The 22,824-nt window shown below is 41.8% G+C and overlaps 2 protein-coding genes across 9 annotated transcripts in view; one reads left to right on the forward strand and one right to left on the reverse strand.

Annotated features, from left to right (window-relative positions):
• The first annotated feature begins 658 nt into the window (after nucleotides 1-658).
• On the forward strand, nucleotides 659-21,438 carry LOC131556522 (histone PARylation factor 1). Of its 2 annotated transcripts, none has more exons than XM_058803145.1 (8): nucleotides 659-727; nucleotides 10,023-10,182; nucleotides 12,084-12,270; nucleotides 12,743-12,841; nucleotides 13,876-14,026; nucleotides 14,723-14,810; nucleotides 15,399-15,571; nucleotides 17,325-21,438. In XM_058803145.1, the coding sequence occupies exons 1-8, from the start codon at nucleotides 725-727 to the stop codon at nucleotides 17,454-17,456; spliced, it is 993 nt and encodes a 330-aa protein (XP_058659128.1). In that variant the 5' UTR covers nucleotides 659-724; the 3' UTR covers nucleotides 17,457-21,438. The 2 variants fall into 2 exon arrangements, with proteins under 2 accessions (XP_058659128.1, XP_058659129.1); XM_058803146.1 differs by lacking the exon at nucleotides 659-727 and adding an exon at nucleotides 8,932-9,005.
• CLCN3 (chloride voltage-gated channel 3) overlaps nucleotides 19,478-22,824 on the reverse strand; it is a 60,563-nt gene continuing 57,216 nt past the window's right edge. For 5 of the 7 annotated variants that reach the window (XM_058803138.1, XM_058803139.1, XM_058803136.1 and 2 more), the window contains one exon: nucleotides 19,478-22,713. In XM_058803138.1, coding sequence (XP_058659121.1) covers nucleotides 22,555-22,713 — 159 coding nt within the window. In that variant the 3' untranslated portion in view covers nucleotides 19,478-22,554. The remainder of the gene's footprint in view (nucleotides 22,714-22,824) is intronic. The other 2 variants (XM_058803142.1, XM_058803144.1) reach the window with 1 other exon arrangement.

Consider the following 22,824-nt stretch of genomic DNA (forward strand, 5'->3'; position numbering starts at 1 on the left):
TATTAATGCACTATGGTCCAATTATAGTGAAAGCACAATTAGCAGTAATTCAACAAGAGTTTTCATAAATCCTTCTTGCAACATCTATCCCATTTGCCGGTCTTCATTCCTCCACTTTTTATAATTAGCTCCCTCTAGTTACACAGAATTATTTGACTGATAGAATCAATGAAAGAAGTTCTGCTATTCTTTTAAGCCAGCCTTGTCACCGTAACAAAACAAAACCAGAGTTGTAATTTCCATATAAATGAATGAATTTTCTGTGATGAGGTCCCTGTCTAGCTTCCTCCTTTTCTTTTTCATATGAACTTTTACACCTGTTATCTCTTCTGATAGGCAACAAATGGGAGAGCAGATAAAAAAAGAAAATTGAACAATTAAGGGAAAAAGTAAGAAATTCTGCAGGAGAAAAGCAGTTATGTTATGTTGTGTTTTGTGGGGTACTACAAATACTTTAAGCTATGTCCTACTGAACAATCCAAAACCTTAAGCATTTTTTTTGCATTTAGATCTGTTGAAAACGGGGACCAGAAAGACAGGGGTTAAATGGCCAGGAATCAGGTACAGCTGAGACTCTGCAACCCAACAGCCAGTGCTGACACCTTGGAACGAGCACACTATAAAAGACAACAAGGCTCCTAGTAAGAAAGCATGCAGTTTTTTTCGTAGAGTAACAGTTTTCTGGCTTACTTCAGCTTTGTTTGCTGTGTTTTTGTGACCTGCAATGGTAAGAGTTTTCATTGGGAGTTGTTTGTGTTCTTAATCTGTTGGCACGTGTAATTTAATAAGAGGGTTTTATTCCCTTTTGCTCTGAGAAAAATAGAATAAGGAGCTTGTCTTACAATAGCTGGTGTGTTTATCTTTTTGCTGAGAAAGTAATAAGTGCTGATTAGCAGAGGTACTAGCTAAGTTGTTTTCAGATTGAGTACTGCAAAGTATGCTAAAAAAAATGGTCAAATATAAGGGAGCTGACTGGCAAGATTTGGGTTACTTGGTAGAACTGAAACTATTTGTCTCTAAACAAAAGACAGAATTGTTTGTGCCCTGAGGTATCTTGTATGTGGTGTTCCCAAGCTTAAAACACATTTTTAAATACAACAGGTAATTATCAAATTGTTTTCCTGTGTAAGTACAGAATAACATGCAAAGGGGATGAAGAGACACACTGTCCATAATTTTTCACCAATGCAACATGAGTATTCTTCTCCTGTTTGTTGAAAAAGGTGGCCTTGATAAACTTAAGACAGTTGTTGGTCTCTAAACTGGGAAATATCTCTCTGGATATGGAGATCTGCATTTGTGTAGTCCTGCATGAGACTCTTGATAACTTTGGCTTTTTGAGTGGTGGGGTTTGTTTTGCATGTTTTTTGGTTTTGGGTGTATTTTTTTGTTGTTCTTAACTGGGGCTGTTTTTAAGGCTTTTTTTTTGTTTGGAGTGTTAAGGATTTTTCTTTGAGGGAGGTATGTGGTATTTTTTTTAATGCCATCTTAGCTAGCCAGTACTACTGAATGTTACCTGAGGAGTCCCCAGGAGGGGTGCCATATGAGCTTGCAAGACAAAGCAATGCCTGTGTATTTTTGTCAGTATCCTATGAAAAAAAGAGTGCTTAAAGCTTGGATTGAGCTGGTAACTAAGTTGGTGGCATACAAAGCTGTCAGACTACCATAAGTAGGTGATCAAATGCAGTTTCATTATATTCAAGAATATCCCTAAGAGCTGTGGGCAATTGTGGCTAGTGAAAAGTAGCATTTCTTAACAGAGACAAAGCTTATACTTACAAAATATCAACAAGGACCAGTGACGATGCTGAAGACAAAATCCTACTGTGAAAGAAGTACTCATTACCTTCTGGGGCTATTAAGTAGGCTCCTTGAAGTTGAGGAAATATGTCAGGACCACCCTGTGGTGTGAAATGTCTTTTGGGCATACCGTATCTGCAGCTTCCCAGTGGAACCTATCCTAGCTGGGTTACTGCACTAAAAGCAGATTCAGCTCTGTGGAAGGAGCAGAAAGCCCAGGACTACAACATCAAGGGGAAATGCCAGGCTCTGCCATCTCCCAGCACCATTCCAGTGAGAGAAGGGCTGTTTCCCAATACCAGGCATAAGCCTGCCTTAGCCAGAGTCATTGTCTCTGCCTATGCTGTAACCATGGGTGAGGGCTTCAGACAGACTTTCCTGCTGTAGCACTTGTTTATGGCAGCTTATAGTAACAGGCAGATGAAAGGTGAATGGGACCACAAAAAACAGAGTAGGATGTTTTCTCAGGGCTCCCTATGTTGTGCAATGCCATGGCATAACAATTCCAGGTGAGCAGCACAGCTGACTGGTTCCAGACTGGAAAGAGTAGAGCTGTGGCAGCTCTAGTGCTGCACCTGAATTAATCAGTCATGCTTATAGACACAAAGGGTAACTTATTTGGGAACAGACTGTGCTAATGTCACACAGCCCTAGGCACTGAAGCTGTTAGCTGGGAATGGCACGGTGAGAATATGTGGTGTTTTGTGTTACTAGCTAGCAGAAGTTTACTGTATTGCCAAACTAGAAGCCATATGGAGTGGAAACATCTGAGCAGGTCTGAGGGAAGAATTTTAAATATGAACACAAGTCTAAAGTCGATGTTATACTTTAGTACTGCCTTTAAGACTTACATTAAACCCGGTTTTTGTTGCTTTTAATGTTTTGTGGTTGCCAGGGTGCCCAGAAAAATGCAAGCAGAAAAGTTTCTTACAGAAGTTGCTAAATATAATTGAATTGTTCACCCTAAACCATATACTCAATCCTCTAGTTTAGGGACTCTCACAGCAGTAATAGCTACAAAAGTTATGATTTGCAAATGGTTTATTGGAAAATCTAGACTACTGCCCCACAGGATGTTAAAACACAAAACTGGATTTACCTTGCCCCTGAAGAATTTTGCCTGTCAGTTATAGCCAGAAATTCTGTGTCTCTCAGATAATAGGAATATGATCAATTCTCCCAACTGAGCTGCTGAGTTCCTGACTCACTCTATCCTAAGCTGAAGTGACTCAGAGCCACAATCTTCTACCTCCTCACCACACTGTTTATCAGGGGAGGAAGCCAAAGCATATGTACTAGAAAAAAGGTTAATACCATCAGCCAGAACTTAGGGGATGCATATTATTCCATTATTAATATTGACTGTCACCCTAATATCCAGTTACAGCAGAATGTGACTTCCTCTCAGTGTGAGGAAACTGTCCCATGAAAACAGGGTCCTGAGTTCTGATGCTGAAGACTGGAGGTGGTGTGTACTAATACAACATGAAAGACATGCCAGTCTTAGGAGCTACTAGTGGTAAAACAATGCATGAAGGGTTTGTCTTGCTGGCAAACATGTTTATCAAGTGGTTCTTGCAGATCAGAAATATGAAACCTCACAAAGGGTATCTACAAAGTAGTCATGGACTTTAATTTACTTGCTATTAGATTAATTTCGTTTTTATGTATCAGACCAAAAACTTTCCTTTTTCATTTATTACGTCCGGGGGCACCAACCTGACTTGATACTTTCTTTTCCTCCTTACCTGTATGCAGTATTTTGTATGTATGCAGGCAAGAGTTTAAAGTGAGAATTAAAGATGAAGAGAACCAGAATACCCATATATGACAAAAAAACATACCCCCCCAAAATAGTACCTAGATTGCCTGGTTCAATCTATCCTGGCCTCAACAGCTGACCAGAAATAAAACTGGATTAGACTTACTAACTCTGTGGTTTACTTTCACAAGGTAAAACATTATTTTTGATAGGAATTCACATTAGCAGCCCTTTTATAGGAGTAGATTCTTACAGGAAAACTCCTAACTTCCTGGGATAATGCATTCAGATGAGCTGTGCCTCACTGTGCTTCAAACATACATGGCTGTACTTCCAAGTAAACCAGGTAATTTATAACAGCACATCTACGGCCATCTGTAAAATGGAACTGATGCCTATGGCAAATGGTCCTATGTAAATTGCAGTTCTGTACAACCACAGGACTAACAAGTCATTTCAGTGCAGAATAGTGTAGATGCTCTGTGTTTCAAGCACTCATAATTTATGCAATCACAATGGTTCCCCTGTATTCAAATTAGAGCAGAAAGAAAGGGTTTGGCTTGCAGTAAAATACTGCTGCCACCATAAAATCATAGTCTACTGGTAGCTGCCAGATCTAAATAATAGTTGTTCAAATGCTGGATTACAGTAGTATCAAGCTGTCTCTTTACACTCTTGTCAAGAGCAGTTATTGCAAGGCTCACTGAATGGATGCCTAAATATTAATTTATATTCTAAAATACTTATCTAATTTCAAATCCTTCACAGAAAGACTACTGTGTTATCTTCACCCATACTCCTTTCTAAACATTCACAACACAAAGTATCCCGAAGCCTCCAGGCTGTCTCAGGAAACACGTCCTGCAGTATCCTGATCAATTTTCTCCCAGTTATGACTTCTCCTCTGCGCTGTATTTTTTCATTCGCCCTGGTGTATGTAGCCTTCCTTGCAGAACTGCAAGGGGAGCTGGCAGGGATCCAGGACAACCTGTCAGCACAAGCAGCAGTGAGGTGATGAGTCAGCAGAGGCGCTGTGTGTCTTTGTGCTCTGCTGCAGCACCGCTCGCTCCCAACCCTCCCGGAGACAAGTCTTGGCTTTGACCTTGAAAAGTGTCCACAGCTCCTGCTCATCCTTATTTTGGTGAAAGGGAGGATGTGTCCTTCAGTGAACCTGGAAATGTGGAGCTGCCCTACAGAAGCAAATAACCCAAGGAACAAGAGGCTCTGTGTGATCTGAGGATTATGTGAGGCTTAACCTGAGAACAAGGCTGGCAGTTTTGTAAAGCAATTCAGTAAGAACCATCACATAAACTGCAGTGTTACATCTATTTTTAAATAGAATAATTTCACTGCTTTTGTGCCACGCTGCATTCAATACCTTTCCAACGTTATAGCTGTACACAGAAAAATCCAGCAGCTGCTACAAACACTGTGGTTACATAGAATAAGACAAAATTATCTAGGATTGAGAAATAAGATGTCCACAATGAAAGGACATCAATGTGGCCACTTGTGTATTCAGGTATTTTTGTCTTCATTTTTATACTGCTTTTTTAAAAAAAGAATTTAAATGGCTCCCTCTTGTGTCAAGAGAAAGGCAGTATCATTTTGGCAAAAATCTAGTCCTTGAGCAGAAATGAGATTTTATCTATGTTTATACTGCAGAGGCTAGTTATCAGTATGTTGTGGTGACTGAGGAACTGAACACATGTATCCCTTGCTGCTTAGGTACTCTCTGAAACTACCTAACATAAGTAACATAAACAGTTACCTTTCAGCTGCACATGATGGAGGGTGGGGAAAAATAGCTTGTGAACCATATGTATTGCATCCCATCTAACTAGCTAATGCAGTCTAGACCAGATAGATATCTTGTCTTGGTGATCCCTGTCCCTAGAGATCTCTAACATCTCAGCACAGAATATCTGGATCAGTGTAGCTTAGCTTACTTGTGGTGTTTTTCACAGCTGAGCAAATCTTCACCTTGTAAGGGGTGGGAGGAAAGCAATGAACTCTGACAGAAAGCTCTGAGCATGAAAGAGTCAGTAAATGGCAGTGAGAAAGGAAAAACCTGATTTCAACAACCTGCAAGTCTTCTTTCCTTCTTTCTAGTACCTGCTAGCTGATAGTTTATTGTTCTGGCTTTTGAATCATGAAAGCTTTTCCCACAATAATTCATATCCATGGAACTCTGAAATTGAAAACTGTGAGGGTTGATTTTTGGGGGTTTTTTTTGCATAGCATGGAGCATACTTTGGTTACTTTGGATATTAAGAACTAATCTTGGAAATGAACATACAAGAGGAAAAAGTCTTGCTAACCTCAAGAGGCAAATAAAATGTATCAGGAAATATGTGTGTGTATACATATTGTAGATACAGGAAGTATCTACAATAGTTTTTGAGAAAGCAGGTCTGAAAAGCTTTGTTTCAAGGAAGCATGCTTCAGTTCTGTAGTTTCTCACAAAATCTCTTCCTGTAGTTATAAATAAACAAAAACAATCTAAAAAGACATTAGGCCCACTTCAGAGTGGGACTAATCATACTGATGACTGGAGAGCTTGATAAAGCTAATTTGCAGATAATTATCTTGAGATAATCTCAGTTTATCATGATTCAGAAGTCTGGTGGCACATGCACAGGAGGCTGTTTTCTAGCTTGAAGGGAAGGCTTTAAAATACTGTATTATGAATTCTGCTGTAGCTATTTAACCTTTGTAAAAAGTCTTCCTTGTTACAGCCTTACAGGTTGTTACCAGAATGAATGAAAATATGACTACCAGTACCAAATTATATATTCTTTTCAAATCATGGACTTTGTATCCTCCTATAAGAGGAGTAAGATAATTTTTTCTTACTTCTCATACAGAAGGAGCTACCACTTGTTCACAGAGAGGAAAAAGTTACTATGGTGGACAGAATGATCATTCAGTATCTTAGCATTTCTTGTCTAAGGGCCTCTACAGTGGCACCTCACAATCCATGTCCACGTTTCAGAGAAGAACAGCTGAGGGCAGACTCAGCTGAAGAGAAACTGAAAGGGTTTATTCAATCTAAAGCACATACTTAGGCTCCAAACTGCTGTTTGGAAAAGATCTCATCAGCTGCCACATGGGATTAGATACATCTAAACTAAAAAATACGCTTTTTATGCTTTTTATCTATCCAGCCATGCAAAGTTACTTTTCTAAACACAACCACCACGACAATCTTAATGGAACTGAGCTACCTCCCTCATATTCCAAGCCTGAAAAGACAGGATGAGGTAACTGGGCATTTCATTACCTATTTCTTTTGAGGTACTCATTCCAATATTGTTTGGAAGGTACTTATAAAAGATTGAATTACACTATATACATACACATATAAAAGTATTTTAAAAATTACATTTTAGCTTAAGTATGGCCAAACACTGGCAACTCTTAACCTAGTGGCTGGGGTACCTGCCTGGAAAGTGTAAGAGACCAGGATTCTCAGATGGAGAGCATTTTGTGTCCTCCTCCTTGGACTATGCACTTTTTTCTTTCCTGGGTTATTTCCAAACTGTGGATTGTTTTAGAAGAGAGGTGCTCTTGGAGTCTTTAACAGCTTGTGTGGAGGAAAGAATAAAAAAAATTGCTTGATCAATAAAGCTCATGAGCTGTATGTTCAGTGGTAAAATCACTCCAAGTTAGGCTTTAGATTCCCAGCACTAGCACTAAGTCAGCGTAGGAGTATTTTTCTAGTCAGTTTGCATTCTTTCCAGTAAAAGTGTGCCTTGTGAGGTATTGGCTTACCTAAAATGGGGGCCACTACAAATTTATTTGATGCTTACTTTACTTCTGTTTCAATGCTGTAATGCAAAATATTGTAAGAGGCAGAAGTCAATCTCTTTAAAGGTAGAAAACTTTGAAAAGCTGCTGTTTTCTTGACTCAAAGTAAAGGTAAATGCTTTCATGCTGACCTTATTTACTTGTTTTTCCTTAGGGTGGCGTTTCCCCTAGCCTCCACTATGGTTAAGGCTTTGTGTAGTAGAAATTATGAGGGAGACTCATAATTTAATTCTATAAAGCATTTTCCAAAGAAACCTCAGGCTAGTACTCTTGATAGTTTTCAGAAAGAAAATTAGGTTTGTGGTTTCTTAGTAAGCTTTTGTGCCTCGTTTCTACTTAACCTCAGGCAATGAAATGTAAATCATTAAACAAGGTTTGGATGTGAAATTTAATATTCCTTCCTTGTGTATGCAGGATTCTGCTAAGCAAACAACAGGTATGCTGTTTTAAACAGTAATTTTTCCATGTGAGAAAGGAGACTTTGATGCAGTCTTTGTTCTGCATCTACCTCATAGCAAACCTCGCTGTTTTATGTACAGGCAGTACTATCCATCAGTCAGGATCAACTTTCCTGTGACTTGTGTGTAACTCTTAAAAATGAGTGCTGTAGCCTGACTTAACAACATCGAGCTTTTGTGTGAGTCATACAGCTGTCAGGAGGCTGAAACGCACTGCAGCTTATTCCTAGACCTAAGCTAACAACCTTTACCAAAGCAAATATTTACAGCCTTAACAGACTGCAGGATAAAAAGATCTAATTGTATTTATTTATGCCATACACGCATCTTTCTCTCTGGTAGGCACCGTGAGTTCACCAATTCCTGTAGCTTAACTACCTAATGTTTCTTTAAATAAACTCACTGCGATCTCGCTTACTGAAACAAAAAAAAGTGAGGGTTTATATATAACCAGCTTCCCACTGCCGCCTCCTGTGCCGCTGGCGTTCCGGGCCCTCTCCCATGCAGAGCGGTGTAAGCGGATGTTGCATAATGTGATTATGGGCTGCTCTAAACTTGTGGCATGTTACACACGGCTGCCTCCGCTCTTTCACTGAACACAAGCTGTGATGCTGTTTTCGTATTCCTGGCAGCTGTCAATTGCTAAAGCAGAAGATTAGGGGATTGGGCCTTTTTTTTTTTTTTTTCATTTGTACTGAAAACCTGTATTGCTTCCTCTCTCTTATGCTTTAGAGATGATTACATTTCAGGTCGTCTCTTCCTCTGTGTGATCCCAATACACCACCCTAACCCATATTACAGGAATTTGCAGGTATATGTAAGCAGGATTTTAAAAAATCGGCCTCCAAGGCATATCTATGCGATCTATCTACCGCTGAGGGAACGTGGCGGTGAGCTCCCGACGTGTCTCCAGCACCAGCCGTATTCGCCACCCGGGGTCAACTGCGCCCCTTGCCGCGCCCCGTCCCTGCCCCGGTTCGCCGCTGTGGCGGCGGTGCCAGAGCCGGGGCTGCCGGCGGCCCCCGCCCCTCAGAGCCCCTCACGCTCCCTGGCGGCCGGCGCGCGGGGCCGGGGCTGCGCAGGCGCGGGGGCGCGCGGGATGCGGGCGGCGGGAGCGCATGGCAGGTGGCGGGAAGCGGAGGCCGCGCGGCGCGGCGGGAGCGGCCGGAGAGCAGGTGGGGCGGCGGGACGCGGGCCTGCTCCGCGCGGGTGCCTTGGATGTCTGTCGGCCCTCTGTCTCCTCGCCCCGCGTTCTGTTTTGCTCGGTGGCTTTGGGGACAGAGTCAGGGCCCCGCGTTCTCCTGCGCGGCAGCCGCTCCTCGGCGCGGCACCGCCGCGCTCGGGGTGCGCCGGGCCCGCCGGCCGCCGCATCATCCCGGCGGGACCGCGCCGCGAACGGCGACACACGCCGCGACCCGGCTTGCCTGGCAGCGGCCCTGCTTCGGAGATGCTCTCTTTAGCAAGAGGCTTTCTTTCTTGTTCTTACATATTTATTTTATTTTATGTTCTTTTAAATGGGGGGTAGCGATTCCTACCAATTCGTGGGGACTTAGGTGGGAATGCGGTAATTGAGGGTGCTGCCCCAGTAGAGTGTGCCCGTGGATCGTTTCCTAGCCTGCTTCAGCTCACGTTACGTAATTTTAAAAAGCAACTTCACCTCTAAGCTGCTTCTAAAGTGCTGCACTGGAAACAGCAGTAGTCGTGATGTTGCATAGCACAGTAGTTAAAATAGTAGAGACCAGAGGAGTTTAGTTGTATTATTTAATTTGACAAAATTGTATTCCTACTTTGAACTGTCTTTAAAACACACAAACATATTGTATGCTGCCCGCAGTGTGATTGGAAATGGTCATTTTAGAGCAATGTAGAATTAGATTAAACTTTAGGATTGCCTGGTCCTTTGCTTAATTACCTAACAGAAGTGCTTCTGTTGATTATATTGACCCATTAATATCAGAGTAGCAGTTTGCTGCTGTGGACATGTTTAGTGCATTTGTCAGACTGCACTTTTAATGAGTTCTGTCCAAAACAGATGTTCTAGGCTGTATATATACTGCTTTAACTAATGAACACGTCCTAATGGATCTAATCCTTGTTCTTCCATTAGTATAAAAGCTTTGTAGACTCCTTTGGTAGAGCTGAGAGAAAGCAACTAAATTAATTTTGGTTTGGATTTTTTTTTCAATCTACAGAGTGAAAAAAATGGAGCTGTCAAGAAGAGAAGATCAAACCAGGCAGATATTCCTGATAGTCTTCGCCAAGAAGCAGAAACATGCTATCAGCTTAGACTGCCTGAGGACTTCTACCAGTTTTGGAAGTTTTGTGAGGAGCTAGATCCTGAGAAACCAAGTGGTGAGGTTTTAAATTTTGGCTCTTCTAACTTTCACTCCTGGAAGCAGGCAAACAGGAGTTGGTCAGATGCATTTCAGTGAAGCTGCAGCTTCTCACTTGAGATGGAGGATATCTACGTGAGTGTAGACTAAAACACTGGCTATAATCAGCAAGATGTACACTTCAAGCTTTCTAAAATGTAACTACTGAAGTTGTGCCATGCAAAAGGACTAAATGTGGTCTCAATCTTCCTTTCTCACAGGTGCATTTAAAATGTTTAGTATGGAACTCAAGTTTGCTCATGTATCATGATTTAATCCCAGTCAACAGCTAAGCACCACACAGGCACTTGCTCACTCCCCCTTGGTGAGAGAGAATTGAAAGGGTGACGGTGAGAAAACATGTGGGTTGAGCTGAAGACAGTTTAATAGGGCAAGCAAAAGCCACAAGCAAAGCAAAACAAGGAATTAATTCACCACCTCCCATGTGCAGGCAGGTGTTCAGCCATCTCCAAGAAAGCAGGTCTCTGTCATGCTGAGCATGATGCCATATGCTGTGGAATATCCCTTTGGTCACTTGGGATCAGCTGTCCCAGGTGCATCCTGTCTCAGCTTCTTGTACCCCCACAGCCTCCTTGCTGGTGGGATGAGAGGTTGAAAAGACTTTTACTCAGTGTAAGCATTACTAAATCTGGATTTCAACCTCTCAAGTTTATTACATAACAGAATGTGGCATCCCTCTGTGCTTTAGAAATGACAGTGTGTTTCGGAGTCAGAATGGTTTGGGTTGGAAGGGACCTTTAAAGGTGATCTAGTCAAACTCCCTACACTGAGCAGGGACATCTTCAACAGAGCCAGGTGCTCAGAGCTGGGTCCCGCCCAGCCTTACATGTTTTTAGGTCATCCACTGTGTCTCTGGGTAACCTGTTCCAGTGTTTCACCACCTGCATCATAATGCCTTTTTTTTTTTTTTGTATTTAGCCTGAATCTACCCTGTTTTAGTTAAGAACCATTACCCCTTGGCCCTGCTAAAATGTTTGTCCTTACCTTCAATACCTAAAGTACTGAAAGGCTGCAGTCAAGTCCCCAGAGCCTTTTGGTCTCCAAAATGAACAACCAAAGCCCTCTCAGCCCATCTCTATAGGAGAGGTGCTCTAGGCCTCTTATCTTCATGACCCTGTTCTGGACCCACTCCAGCTGGTCCCTGACCTTGGTGTGCTGACAGCCCTGGAGCTGATGCAGCCCTGCAGGTGGAGTCTCAGCAGAGCAGAGGGGCAGAATCCCTCCCTGGCCCTGCTGCCCACCCTGCTCTGGATGCAGCCCAGGACATGTTTGGCTCTCAGGGCTGGGGGTGCCCATGGCCAGGTCATGTCCAGCCTCTCACCCACCAGCACCCCAAAGCCCTTCTGGGCAGGGCTGATCTCTATCTGTTCATCCCAGCCTGTGTTGATACCAGGGGTTGCCCCAACCCAGGTGCAGAACCTTCCAAGGCCACTTGGTCTTGTTAAACCTGAAGAGATTCCCATGGGCCCAATTCTTGAGGTTGTCCCTTGGGATGGCATCCCATCCTTCAGGAGTGTCATCTGCACCCCTCAGCTTGGTCACCTGCAAAGTTGCTGAAGTTTGCTGATCCAGTCTTGTGTAATTGATAAAGGTGAATATTAAACAATACTGGTTCCAGTTTAGAGCCCTGAGGGAGACACTCATGACCAATCTGCATCCTGACGTTGGACTGTGGCTGGATGGCTACTTTTTATTAGAATTGTAGTAACTCTTGAATGAAAACTATCTGGACAAAAAAATTCTTAGCTTTCCTTGTCTAGTGAATAGTGTTTGACTGAATTTATGGGGACTTTCAGTACCTGAGCAACACCAGAACTTCCCGGTCTAAGATGTGCACCTGATTCATGGTTTGCTTTTCAGATGCACTTGTGTCAAGTGTTGGACTTAAGCTGGTTGGACCGTATGATATTCTTGCTGGAAAACACAAAAAAGCAAAATCAGCAGATGTGAACTTCAATCTTCATTGGAGATTCTTCTATGATCCCCCAGAATTTCAGACTATACTTGTTGGGGATAGCAGAACACAGTATCACATGGGATATTTCAGGTATTTTATTTCCTGTGTGCCCTTGTTCCACTACAACTATGCATAGCTTTGGTTCTCTTTTTTTCATGAAACATAACTTGTGTGCTATCAAGCAAGAGTCTTTTTTTTTGTAACAAGACATTAACATGTGACTTCATCTTTTTAATAAAAAAGTTTGCAGTAACAGGAGTTGAAGACTAGATTTAAATATTTATTAATCTACCTCCTCCAGCCACCATCCAAAGCACCTTCACTCACTAATCTTTAACTTTTGCCGTGTTGCTGAGAAAAAATCAAGTTACCAAAAGGAAATGTGTGGATGCAAGCTCTTTTCAAGGCTTGCTGTAAGATTTTAGAGCTTTAGATCTAAGGGCATTTCTTGGTGGGTTTCTGAAGGAGATGGCAGCATAGTGAGGAGGCAAATTTAGTTTTACTTTGAAATAGGAGAAATGGATGCAGCTTGACTATTTTGTGTGTGCTTTTTCATCAATAGGGATGTGCCAGATGAGATGCCAGTGTGGGTTGGTGCAAATGAAGCAAAGAAGGGTTGTGTGATTTCACAAGTTGGTGATAATGTCTTTGCTGCAGTCAAGTAAGGTTCATATTTACTTTTATTTACAAAGAGCAGAATAGAGAGAAATTGTTAATTGGGAGGTGGGATGTGGAATAACGAAGCTAACTTATTATATGGCTTTCTTAAGAAACCCTCACTTATTTTCTGCCCCTGTTAGCAAGTTTTAAGATTCTCTCTAAAGCCTTTGTAGGCTTTTTAACAATATTTTCCTTTCAAAACTAAAATAAATAAGTGTTAATTACGTCATTCCTTAAATATATTGGCTGAGACATCCAGTGGATATTTTTTTGCAATTTAGAGGCTGTGTTAAAATTGTTTTGTAAGTACAGAAAGGGCGTCTCAAATAATGGTGAAGGAAATCTGAGTATCGTAGTAGATAATAGCATCTGTCTCTTGTTCTTGTCTACATAAAAATACATTATTTTTGTATATAATCAATATCTACAAGAAGTACTATTTCTGCCCTGTGGCAGGATAACCCTGATGTGGATCTGTAATTCAGTCTGATTCAAGGAACTTCACGTGTTCCTGTGTCAGGAAGGTAAACAGCTGACCTCATCCCTGCTGGTTAAAAATGAAAGCTCTCTAAGAACATGCACGTGTCAGTCAGTGAAAGCAGACTGAAGAATGCTTCTGCAAAAGAACCCTTGTGCGCTGCAGAGTTAAACGAGGACATGTGTTTTGAAAGTACCGTGGGGAAGCTCATAAATATGTATTTATGTGCATGACTTGGATGACAAATGGTGCATATAGCACAGAAAGAGCAAACTGAATTCTTAAGATAGAAAGATGAACAGTTACTGAGGCTGGAGAACCTTGAGCACCTGCAGATTGCATAAGCTAGATTGTAATTCAGGTACAGATGAGAAAAGCCCAAGTACTGGATATGCCAAACTATTTTCTTGCCTCTTCTTAAGAGGCTTGCATTTTCAGGTCTCTGTGTGATTAAACACAGGACTGCTAATCTTTGTTGTTAAGATCTAGAGGTTTAACATTTAAAAGGCTATTAATTTTTTTTTTTTGTTTTCTTGACATATTTCATCTATTTTCAGATTATTTTTGTCAAAAAAGCTTAAGGAAGTGGCTGATAAAAAGAAAAATGCGGTTTTGAGAGACATAGATGAAAAGCTAACAAGAACAGCAAAAGAACTGGGTTATTCTCTGGAACAAAAAACCCTGAAGATGAAACAGAGAGATAAGAAAGTATGACTTTGCTCATCTACTAAGTTCTGTTAAATTTTTTTTCATTTACTTCCTGTTTGTGTTTTTCCATCCTTCTAGTCAGTAAGGATGCTACATTAGGAATTTCCCTAGGTAATCAGCTCTCTATAAAGCTTCAAAAGAGGGAAGATTACTACAAATGTGTTCCAAATAATAGGATTTAATAAAAACACTTTAATCATAGCTTGGCATTCAATTGAAAATGAAACAAGAACAAACCACTACCAAAAATAACTTAGTAAGCACAGTCGAAAAACTGGAACAAATAGAGGCCATGGAGAAAACTGCTTTAAATGGAAGATTGTTCTAAATAGTTGGGTTGGATCTGTTAAAAACAGGACCATTAAGGATGATATAGATGATAATAACAGATTTTTTCATATCTGTTAAAAATAATTACGGTAGGGGACTAAGGAAATGCAGTACAGTGCAACACAAGTGACTACAAGGGTTCATAGAATTCAGAATTTCACTGAAATGGCATTTCCAGTTATTTCAAACTTCAGTACTTGAAATTAGCTGCAATATAATTTGAAACTAAGTTGATGTCCTGGAGCCAGGACACCATGTTAGGTGTGAGCACCAGCAGTCAGATGTTAGTGTTTAATGAGGTGAGTTGTTTTTAGGTCACAGTACTGCCTCATGGTGCTATGTTCCATTTTCTGTCTCTCTATTCAGGTGGTGACCAAAGCATTTCATGGAGCAGGCCTAGTTGTTCCTGTAGACAAAAATGATGTTGGATACAGAGAACTTCCTGAAACAAATGGTAAACATGTTGTTTCCTGTATCCCTCTGGTTTTTTTAAAGTAAACAACCCTCAGTAAAAAACCAACTGCATTCATGTTTTCTACTTAAAAAATTTGACTGATAGGAGTAAAATGTAGAAGTCCTAACCATCACACTTGACCTCAAAGTATTGTCATTAAAGGAACCAGATGAGACTCAATGAAAAATGCTAAATCTGTGAAAATACCTTAAGTAGTAGTTTAGATGATCTTTTCTTTTGTGTTGTCAAAGCCATGCTGGAAGTAGATCAGAAAGCTGATCTACATTCAGGGATGTGTGGGCTTATCTCTTATCCACCTTCTTCCAGTGACATTTTAAGCAGAATCAGTTCCTTGATGAAATTTCATCACACAAGTGCTTGTCTCCCTTTGTGAGGAACTGAGAGGGATGGCATGGGGCAAGAATGAGCTTCCAAGGAAAGGGGGAAGCTTCACCAGCAGTTCAGGGTGTGCCCACTTACCTTATGTCTAAGTGTGGCACATGGGTATAGTTTTGCCACGGAATACTTCTGTGCAATATTAAATTTATTTACTTAAACATCTAAATATCTGCTTTTGGTTTTTTGCAGCTAATCTTAAAAAAATTTGCAAAGCCATTGTTGATGCTCCAACTGATGAGGAGAGAGTGAAGGCCTTTGCACCCATTCAGGAAATGCTGACCTTTGTTCAGTTTGCTAATGATGAATGTGATTATGGAATGGGGTATGAGCTGGGCATGGACCTGTTTTGCTATGGATCACATGTGAGTAAATTAATGCATAATTTTATGCATGGGCCAGAAGTTGTTCTGCTATAGATTAATTATCCCTAGGAAACTAGAGGTCTATGAGAATATTCTTAATTCATGAAGACTGTTAAAAAGTCACACAACATCATTCCATGTTAAATTTAAAATTGTGTGTGAAGGCCCAATCCTGCAGTCCAGAAGCAGAGTGTGAAGTGCCTGATCCAAGTACACTGAACAGCTGGAGTCCCCTGTCCCCAGCTACTTGTATAGGCACCCATATTCAGCCGGATCAGGGAACAGCCTGATGCTGTAGTAACCCCAGCTGGAAGAATGTGAACAGGTGAGCTGCCTGGCTGTACTGCACAGGGCACAGAGTCTCCTCCCCAGTTCTCTGCTAACAGGGAACATTGTCAGTGAGGGCATTGAATTAATAGCACTTATTCACATAAAAATTGTGCTTAATGATTTGTCCTGTATTAGCTACTGGCCTGCTGATGAAAAGGGTCATGGCTGTAATTAGTCAATGGCTAGAAAATAACACATGAAGTTTCAACATCTACCTAAGATGAATGGATCATCATAGCAACCCCTGCAAAACAGCTGCTCCTAGCAAAACTATTATTGGCTAAGTGGTGCTCCAGAGTATCATGGGAAGGATTAAGTTTTTCAGTACTAAATGTAGGCCCAGAAGAACTGTGCTGATTACTGGTTAAAATAACTAGCCATTGAAATGTATGAAAACTGACTGCTCTTGCCATACACTGTTAAATTAGTAATGTGTTTCTTAGACTTAATGCCCTACTCTCTTAAGTTCTGTACAGCATCTGAAAATGTGTGGTATTTTTCTTCAAAATCCTGCTCATTTAGAGCCCTTCTTTCAGACTAGGCTGCTTCAGCTGCTTATATCTTTTTTACAACTAGAAGGGCAGTGAAGGAAACTGCTCTTCCCATTTTTCTGAGTAGGTGGAGGCAAATACTCATCTTCCAAGCTTTGTGCTTCTCAGCACATGACACTAACCACTGACAAAGTCCTGCAGTGAAAAATTGTGTTCACAGTACTGTAATGTGTCTTGTCTGTTTTGTGCTGCAGCTTGGAACACCTGTAACTTTGCAACTGGTTTCTAGAATTAGAAACCTTCAGCTTCTAGTTTAGTAAATAGAAGAAACAGTGGCTTTACACATAAGTTTTGCTCAGTTAAGTCCCTGCCTTTCTTGGAGCTCCTACTTGGAGCTGTTTTCCAGTTCTGACTGGAGCCTTCCTGGCCATTTGCTTACAGAGCCAGAGAAACACTGACACTTTATCTGCAGCCCAAGACATAAAAAAGAACTTGAATCGTCCCCTTTGTTTGAGAGATACAATGGACTTACATGTACAATAATGATTGCAAATGCTAAATATGCTCTGATGTTTATACATTTGAAGTTCCTAAATGGTTACTGTAAGTACCAGTGTAATCCTCAAACTGTGGAGTGGGATGAGACGTGGGACTGTGACAGGATAGGGGACTTCACCTGCAGGCTCCAGTTTGGGATGCTGTGGTGAGCGGGATCATCATCTGCTCGATTTCTCTCTCACTGCGGCAGCTCAGGCACCCCGCCTGCCCTTGCTGTGGCTGTCCCGGATGTAGCATGAGCATGTGCTCAGGCATTTTGGGAGGGGTTGAAGGGCGCGGTGTGAATGGGGCAGAGCCAGGAGCTGGGGCTGCTCCCGGAATTAACCAAGCCACTGAGGCCGAGGGTGGCTCTTGTTTTTGCTTCTCCCCTGCAGTACTTCCACAAGACGGTGGGCCAGCTGCTGCCCCTGGCTTACACCCTGCTGAAGAGGAGCCTCTTTGCCGAAATCATCGAGCAGCACCTGGGCAGTCGGCGGGAGGAGGACCTGGATCAGCTGGAGCCCTGAGCCGGGCACGGGGGCTGCAGCTGGGGTGGCCCTGGACGCCCGGGGCCGGGCTTGTCCGTGTGTCTGTGGGGCTTTTTGTACTCGGTGGCGGTGTTCCCTTGCTCAGTAAAGGTTTTCTAAGGAACGCGCTGCTTCCCGCTGCTGGCTGCACGGCGGGCCCGGGATGGGAGCGGGGCTGAGGAGCTGCCCGCAGGCAGGGCTGTGGGACCGGCACCCCCACCTGGCCCTGCCCTGCAGGCCCCGGGAGCCAGGCCCGGGCCGGGGCTGTGGGACCGACACCCCCACCTGGCCCGGCCCTGCAGGCCCCGGGAGCCAGGCCCGGGCCGGGGCTGTGGGACCGACATCCCCACCTGGCCCGGCCCTGCAGGCCCCGGGAGCCAGGCCCGGGCCGGGGCTGTGGGACCGGCATCCCCACCTGGCCCGGCCCTGCAGGCCCCGGGAGCCAGGCCCGGGCCGGGGCTGCTGCTCCAGGGCTGCTCAGAGCACCGCGCCGGTGAGCCAGGGCGCGGTGGGGCTGCTGGGGCTCAATCAGCACCCCCCGTGCCATATGCGAACCAATCCTCAAGTCCCTGCTCCAGGGGATGGTTCTGCCCCTCTCCATTTCTGCAGTTGTGTCCTACCCCTCAGGTAAAGCATTCCCTTACTGCAGCATTCCCTTCTGTGGCAAAGCACTATCCCTGCTCCTGCGTTGCTGGGGCTGGTTCAAGTGGGACGAAAGTGATGGGATGAAGGAAATGCTGACTGACATTACATGAGAAATTAGGAATTCCACTGCAGTTGCTACCTTGCTAGTAAGAAGCCATCTCCCAAGTGATTTTGTACAAGGTGCAAATTAATTGCTTTCAAGGTCCTTAGTCCCCAGTTGTGTTCCTGTTACTGCATTTGGAGGTTTATTCTCTGACAATTGATTAAAGTAACAGTACAGAAACAACAGAAAATAACATTTGCTCTTACTCAACAGCCCTGCCACCATCCAGTGACTTGACTTCCATTGTAGCAATTCACGTCAGTCCTAATGACAGCAATACTAATTACTACTGATAAAGATTATAGGCCAGTAGCACCATGCTAAAATCTTATGTCATTCCTAGTCTTTTAAGCAAAGGATTGTCAGTTATATGTTACTTAATGGTAGAAGGGAGCAGCAGAGATAAAATACAGGTTAGAGTGCTGCAAAAGTATTGTGAGTTTCAAATGCACAAGGAAATCACATGCCACAGCTACTAGTGTAAATTTGACAACTTCATCCCTTTCATTCAGCATATTAATGTCAAGCACAGACTTACACACACCCATTCATAGGCCTAGAGGTTTTTTAATATATAAAAAACAGGTACTTTCCATCTCGTTCTCATTTTTGTTTCAAGTACAGGAGCCCTAAATATCAAGGCCCTGTAAATCACACAAGTACTAAAACAGTAGAATCATCGAAAGGTGTGAGTTGGACAGGACCTTAAAAATTCAACTTTTTAACTGTTACTTAAATATGAACTTAGATCTGCAAAAATGAGGAGCTGAGACTGGACATCCATATTCATGTATTAACCCCTGGTGGAGAAGGGGTTAATACATGAATAATGTAATGTGAATAATACTCCCTGATGGAGAAATCTGTTACAGCAGCTCCAACATGACTGATGTGCTGTGTAATAAACTGGGACAGACTGTTTAGCAGGGCCTGCCACACTCAAACAAGGAGTAATGGTTTTAACTAAAAAAGATTCAGACTAGATAGGGGGAATGCATGTTTTATTACAAGAATGGTGAAATATTGAAATGGTTGCCCAGAGGGGTGGTACCTGCCTCTCCCTCCAAGTGATCAGTGTCTGGGCGTCTGAGCAATGTGTCTCATGGAAGGTGTCCCTGCCCGTGACAAGAGGGTTAGAATGAGGTGATCTCTAAGGTCCCTTCCAGCCCAGGCCATTCTGTGATGTGCATGTCATCAGCAGATGGTTTTCAGACAATAAAAGGATCATCCACTTTTCACTTTAAATAAAATAAGTTTTAATTCTATAATTAGCTAGGCAATGCAAATACTGCATCTCCTACACTCTATTCTTTTTGACAAATATTCTTACTAGTTTTGTATGTAAAATTCCTAGCTGTTAATTTTCTCAGGGAAAATAAATGCAAAAATCAAGACAAATCTTGTTTGTGAAAAGGGTGAGAAAGTATGACAAAACAATAAATGGTCATACAGAAGTTTTTAATGCTTGATTAAATCATCACAGTACTGAGACTTTTTACTGTAATGATATGCAGTTCTACCACACTTATAAATAAAAACATTTAGATCAATATTAAATACAGCTCTAGGCAACATCACAGATTAACAAAGAATGCATTCTTCATGAACCAGTATCTGAATGATTTAAAAAATAAAAAAATGCTGACACTTTCCCCCTCCCATCCACCACCTTTTTTTTTTTTTAATTAGTATCTTGAGTAAGGCGCTGCAAGTTTCACGTTAGAAATTTTTGTTGCACAGCACAGGCACACGTACTTCATTAACAGAACCTCTACTGTATGTTTACCAGAAGACATTTTAAATGTCAACAGGGAAAGCTTAGCAGGTTAAGAGTAAACAGAGATGCACAATTTATGTGCAGCTCTGGGGATCCACACAGAAATGAAACACAGCAGGAGTGTGAACTGTATTTTAATTGAGACAGCAGTCTCTAGAATTAGGTGCAGGTTAATACAGTACACAGCAACGTTTTACAGTAACACCAAACCAGGGCAGAGATTTCAAACTAATTTAAAGTGATTTTTGTATGTGTAGTGAGTTTGTATTCTTCCACTATAGAAAAAGAAATCAGACAACAGAAATCAGAGTCATAGACAACTTCCAGAGGTGCCTTCTGTAAATGGGCCTAATCCTGCTCTTTGTGAAGCTTCCTCTTCTTCAAGCTTATGTAATGTACCAGAGCAAATTTTTAACAACTAGCACTGACTTCACATGGAAGAGTACAGGTTGTTGTTGCCATGCTCCCATTTTTATGTAGCCCAATTCCCTGTTTCATTTCCAAACCTGTTTTTAATACAGGGCCTGATCACTGTGATCCCCCTGGCAAATTTCACTTTCTACAGGTTCCAGTTGCTGCTGGAACTGAGATGATAAAATGTAGATGGCAGTTTTTTACTAAGAAAAATAAGTTCAAATTCAACAGTGCACTTATTTAGGCACAGCCATTTTTGTGCAGCTCAGCCAAAAGTTCCAGAATTTTGGTTCATTCTGTTATTGTACTTAAGATAAAATCATACTGAGTACTTCCTGAATAAAGATGTTTGAGGTAACTGTGATGAATGCCTTAGAGAGATTTAAAATTGTTAGACTTTTAGTGTTTATATTCTTGCCATTTTTGCAGTCTTGTGAGCATAATAGTTAAAAGAAAGAAATTTTATCCAACCTCCTATTACAAAACATGATTTTTGTCAGCCAGATTTCATTTTCTTCCTAATTTAGGCTTATAGCATATTGCCATTCTTCCTCTGCATGCAGTTCTGGTGACAGTCTGATAAAATGAATAGGAAACAAAACAATGTACTGTGAAGTTAGGGGTCTATCAGTTCACCTCCAAGTGTGTGTGTGTGTGTTGCTGCTGAATTTTAAAGTCCTGCCAAAGTTTCAAGTACTGGATTCAATTCTGCCCTGCTGTTCAGGTGTGACTACGTATAATTTACACCTTTATATACTTGGGAGAAAAGAAGAGTCAAAAGCAATTTAATAGCTGCTTTTTCCTATTACTTTTAAAACCCTACAGGTTTGGTTTTTTTTTTTAAATAAAGCCCTACTATTACTGTTCCAGTTATCTGCCAGTAAAGAAAAAAGGAAATCCAAGCTAACGGCAGTGAGAGTTACATTTGAAAATGATCTTGCATGTATGTTGGATCATAAAGAAGCCATTTTCTTGAAACCCTTCATCTAGTTGTAAACATTTGCTAATCCTCCATTACTTGCAGAGGATTATGAATTATTCTATAAAATCACATTAAAAAGGTAATTAGTTATGTGAGATATTAACTGATTCATATTTAATAGATTTTTTAAATCCATACAAATATAAATAAAGAATGGTAAAACTTCAAGAAAAATAATATACATTTAGTGCAAATTATGAGTTACATTTCTTCCTACCATGTCAGCAGTGGAACGTCTTTTGTGGAGAAGAAAAAATAAAAATGACCATTCTCAAATTTTACAGGGGGGGAAAAGATCTCCAGTGTTGAAGCATGCATTTTTTTACCAGATACACGTATACAGAATTGTTCCAGCTCTTAAACTAGTAGAATAGCAGTATTTTTCCTTATACTGCACAACATTGGTATATATCATAGTGTGTTCAATAATACAAAAATTGCATAAGACCAGGTCACGTTATTGATATTTTCTGCAGCAAAACCAGTATTTTTCTTTAAAATACTGGTTTTACCTGGTTTTAGCTTTCTCATATCATGACAGCACACGGGTTGAAAGAAGTCTTGTGTGGTTCTTGGAAAGTATTACCTGTTCAACCTGGTTTTGTTGCAGTGCATCTGCACCGCCCCAAGCATTTTGTGATGTACGAACTTACACATTTAATGGCACAAGAAAAACCTCCCTTCTTGTGATCACACCTCAGTAACTCACAGTACATCTCAATATGAGAAACAACTGCTTCAAAAGGGCACACCAATTTTAAAGAGGCTTCGTTACGGCTCAGGAGAGAGAGAAATAAAGCTCTTCTGGAATGTAGAAAGGTGACGAGTAATAGTTAATACGTTTCATGAGTTAACACAACAGTTTTCAATGGTAAAAAGGGCAAGACCTTTCAGTCTCCACAAGATGGCTCAATTCAGAATGATCCCTCCAGAAACAGGGATTAATAACACATCTCTTCAATGCTGAAGTACCAGGCTGGGCTGGAGAACGGCGCCGCTTTGCACGGCTCACCCACTGCACTATCATGGCGGACCTGATGTCTCGGGACGCATCCAGTGCAGGACAGCAGCTCTCCCTTCCCACACTCCCATCAGCTCCCCCAGACTGACTCCTGATTGCCAGCAGCACTGTTATGTAAAAACCCAGCTCGTCTCTGATTTTAGAAGTTTCCCCAGACTAAAGTGTTGTGCTATTCAACAAATGAACCTCCTCTTCCGTTTCCTCTCTCTCCTCAGCTATGGGTTTCAGTTGAACATTATGGAGGCGGGGTCTTGGTTTGCCGTCTGGGCCATATGACGGAGGATATCTTTTTTTGTTATAATGCCAAGGAGGCGCCTGAAAAGGATAAATGGAAGACTGGTATTAATCCAAGCAGGAAAATAATGAAGTAGAACAAATCTGTAGCCAAGTCCTTTTTGTTGACAGGAATAGAGCAAAAGTAAACAG

The sequence above is a fragment of the Ammospiza caudacuta genome, chromosome 4 (genome assembly GCF_027887145.1).
Source record: "Ammospiza caudacuta isolate bAmmCau1 chromosome 4, bAmmCau1.pri, whole genome shotgun sequence".
Classification (NCBI taxonomy): domain Eukaryota; kingdom Metazoa; phylum Chordata; class Aves; order Passeriformes; family Passerellidae; genus Ammospiza; species Ammospiza caudacuta.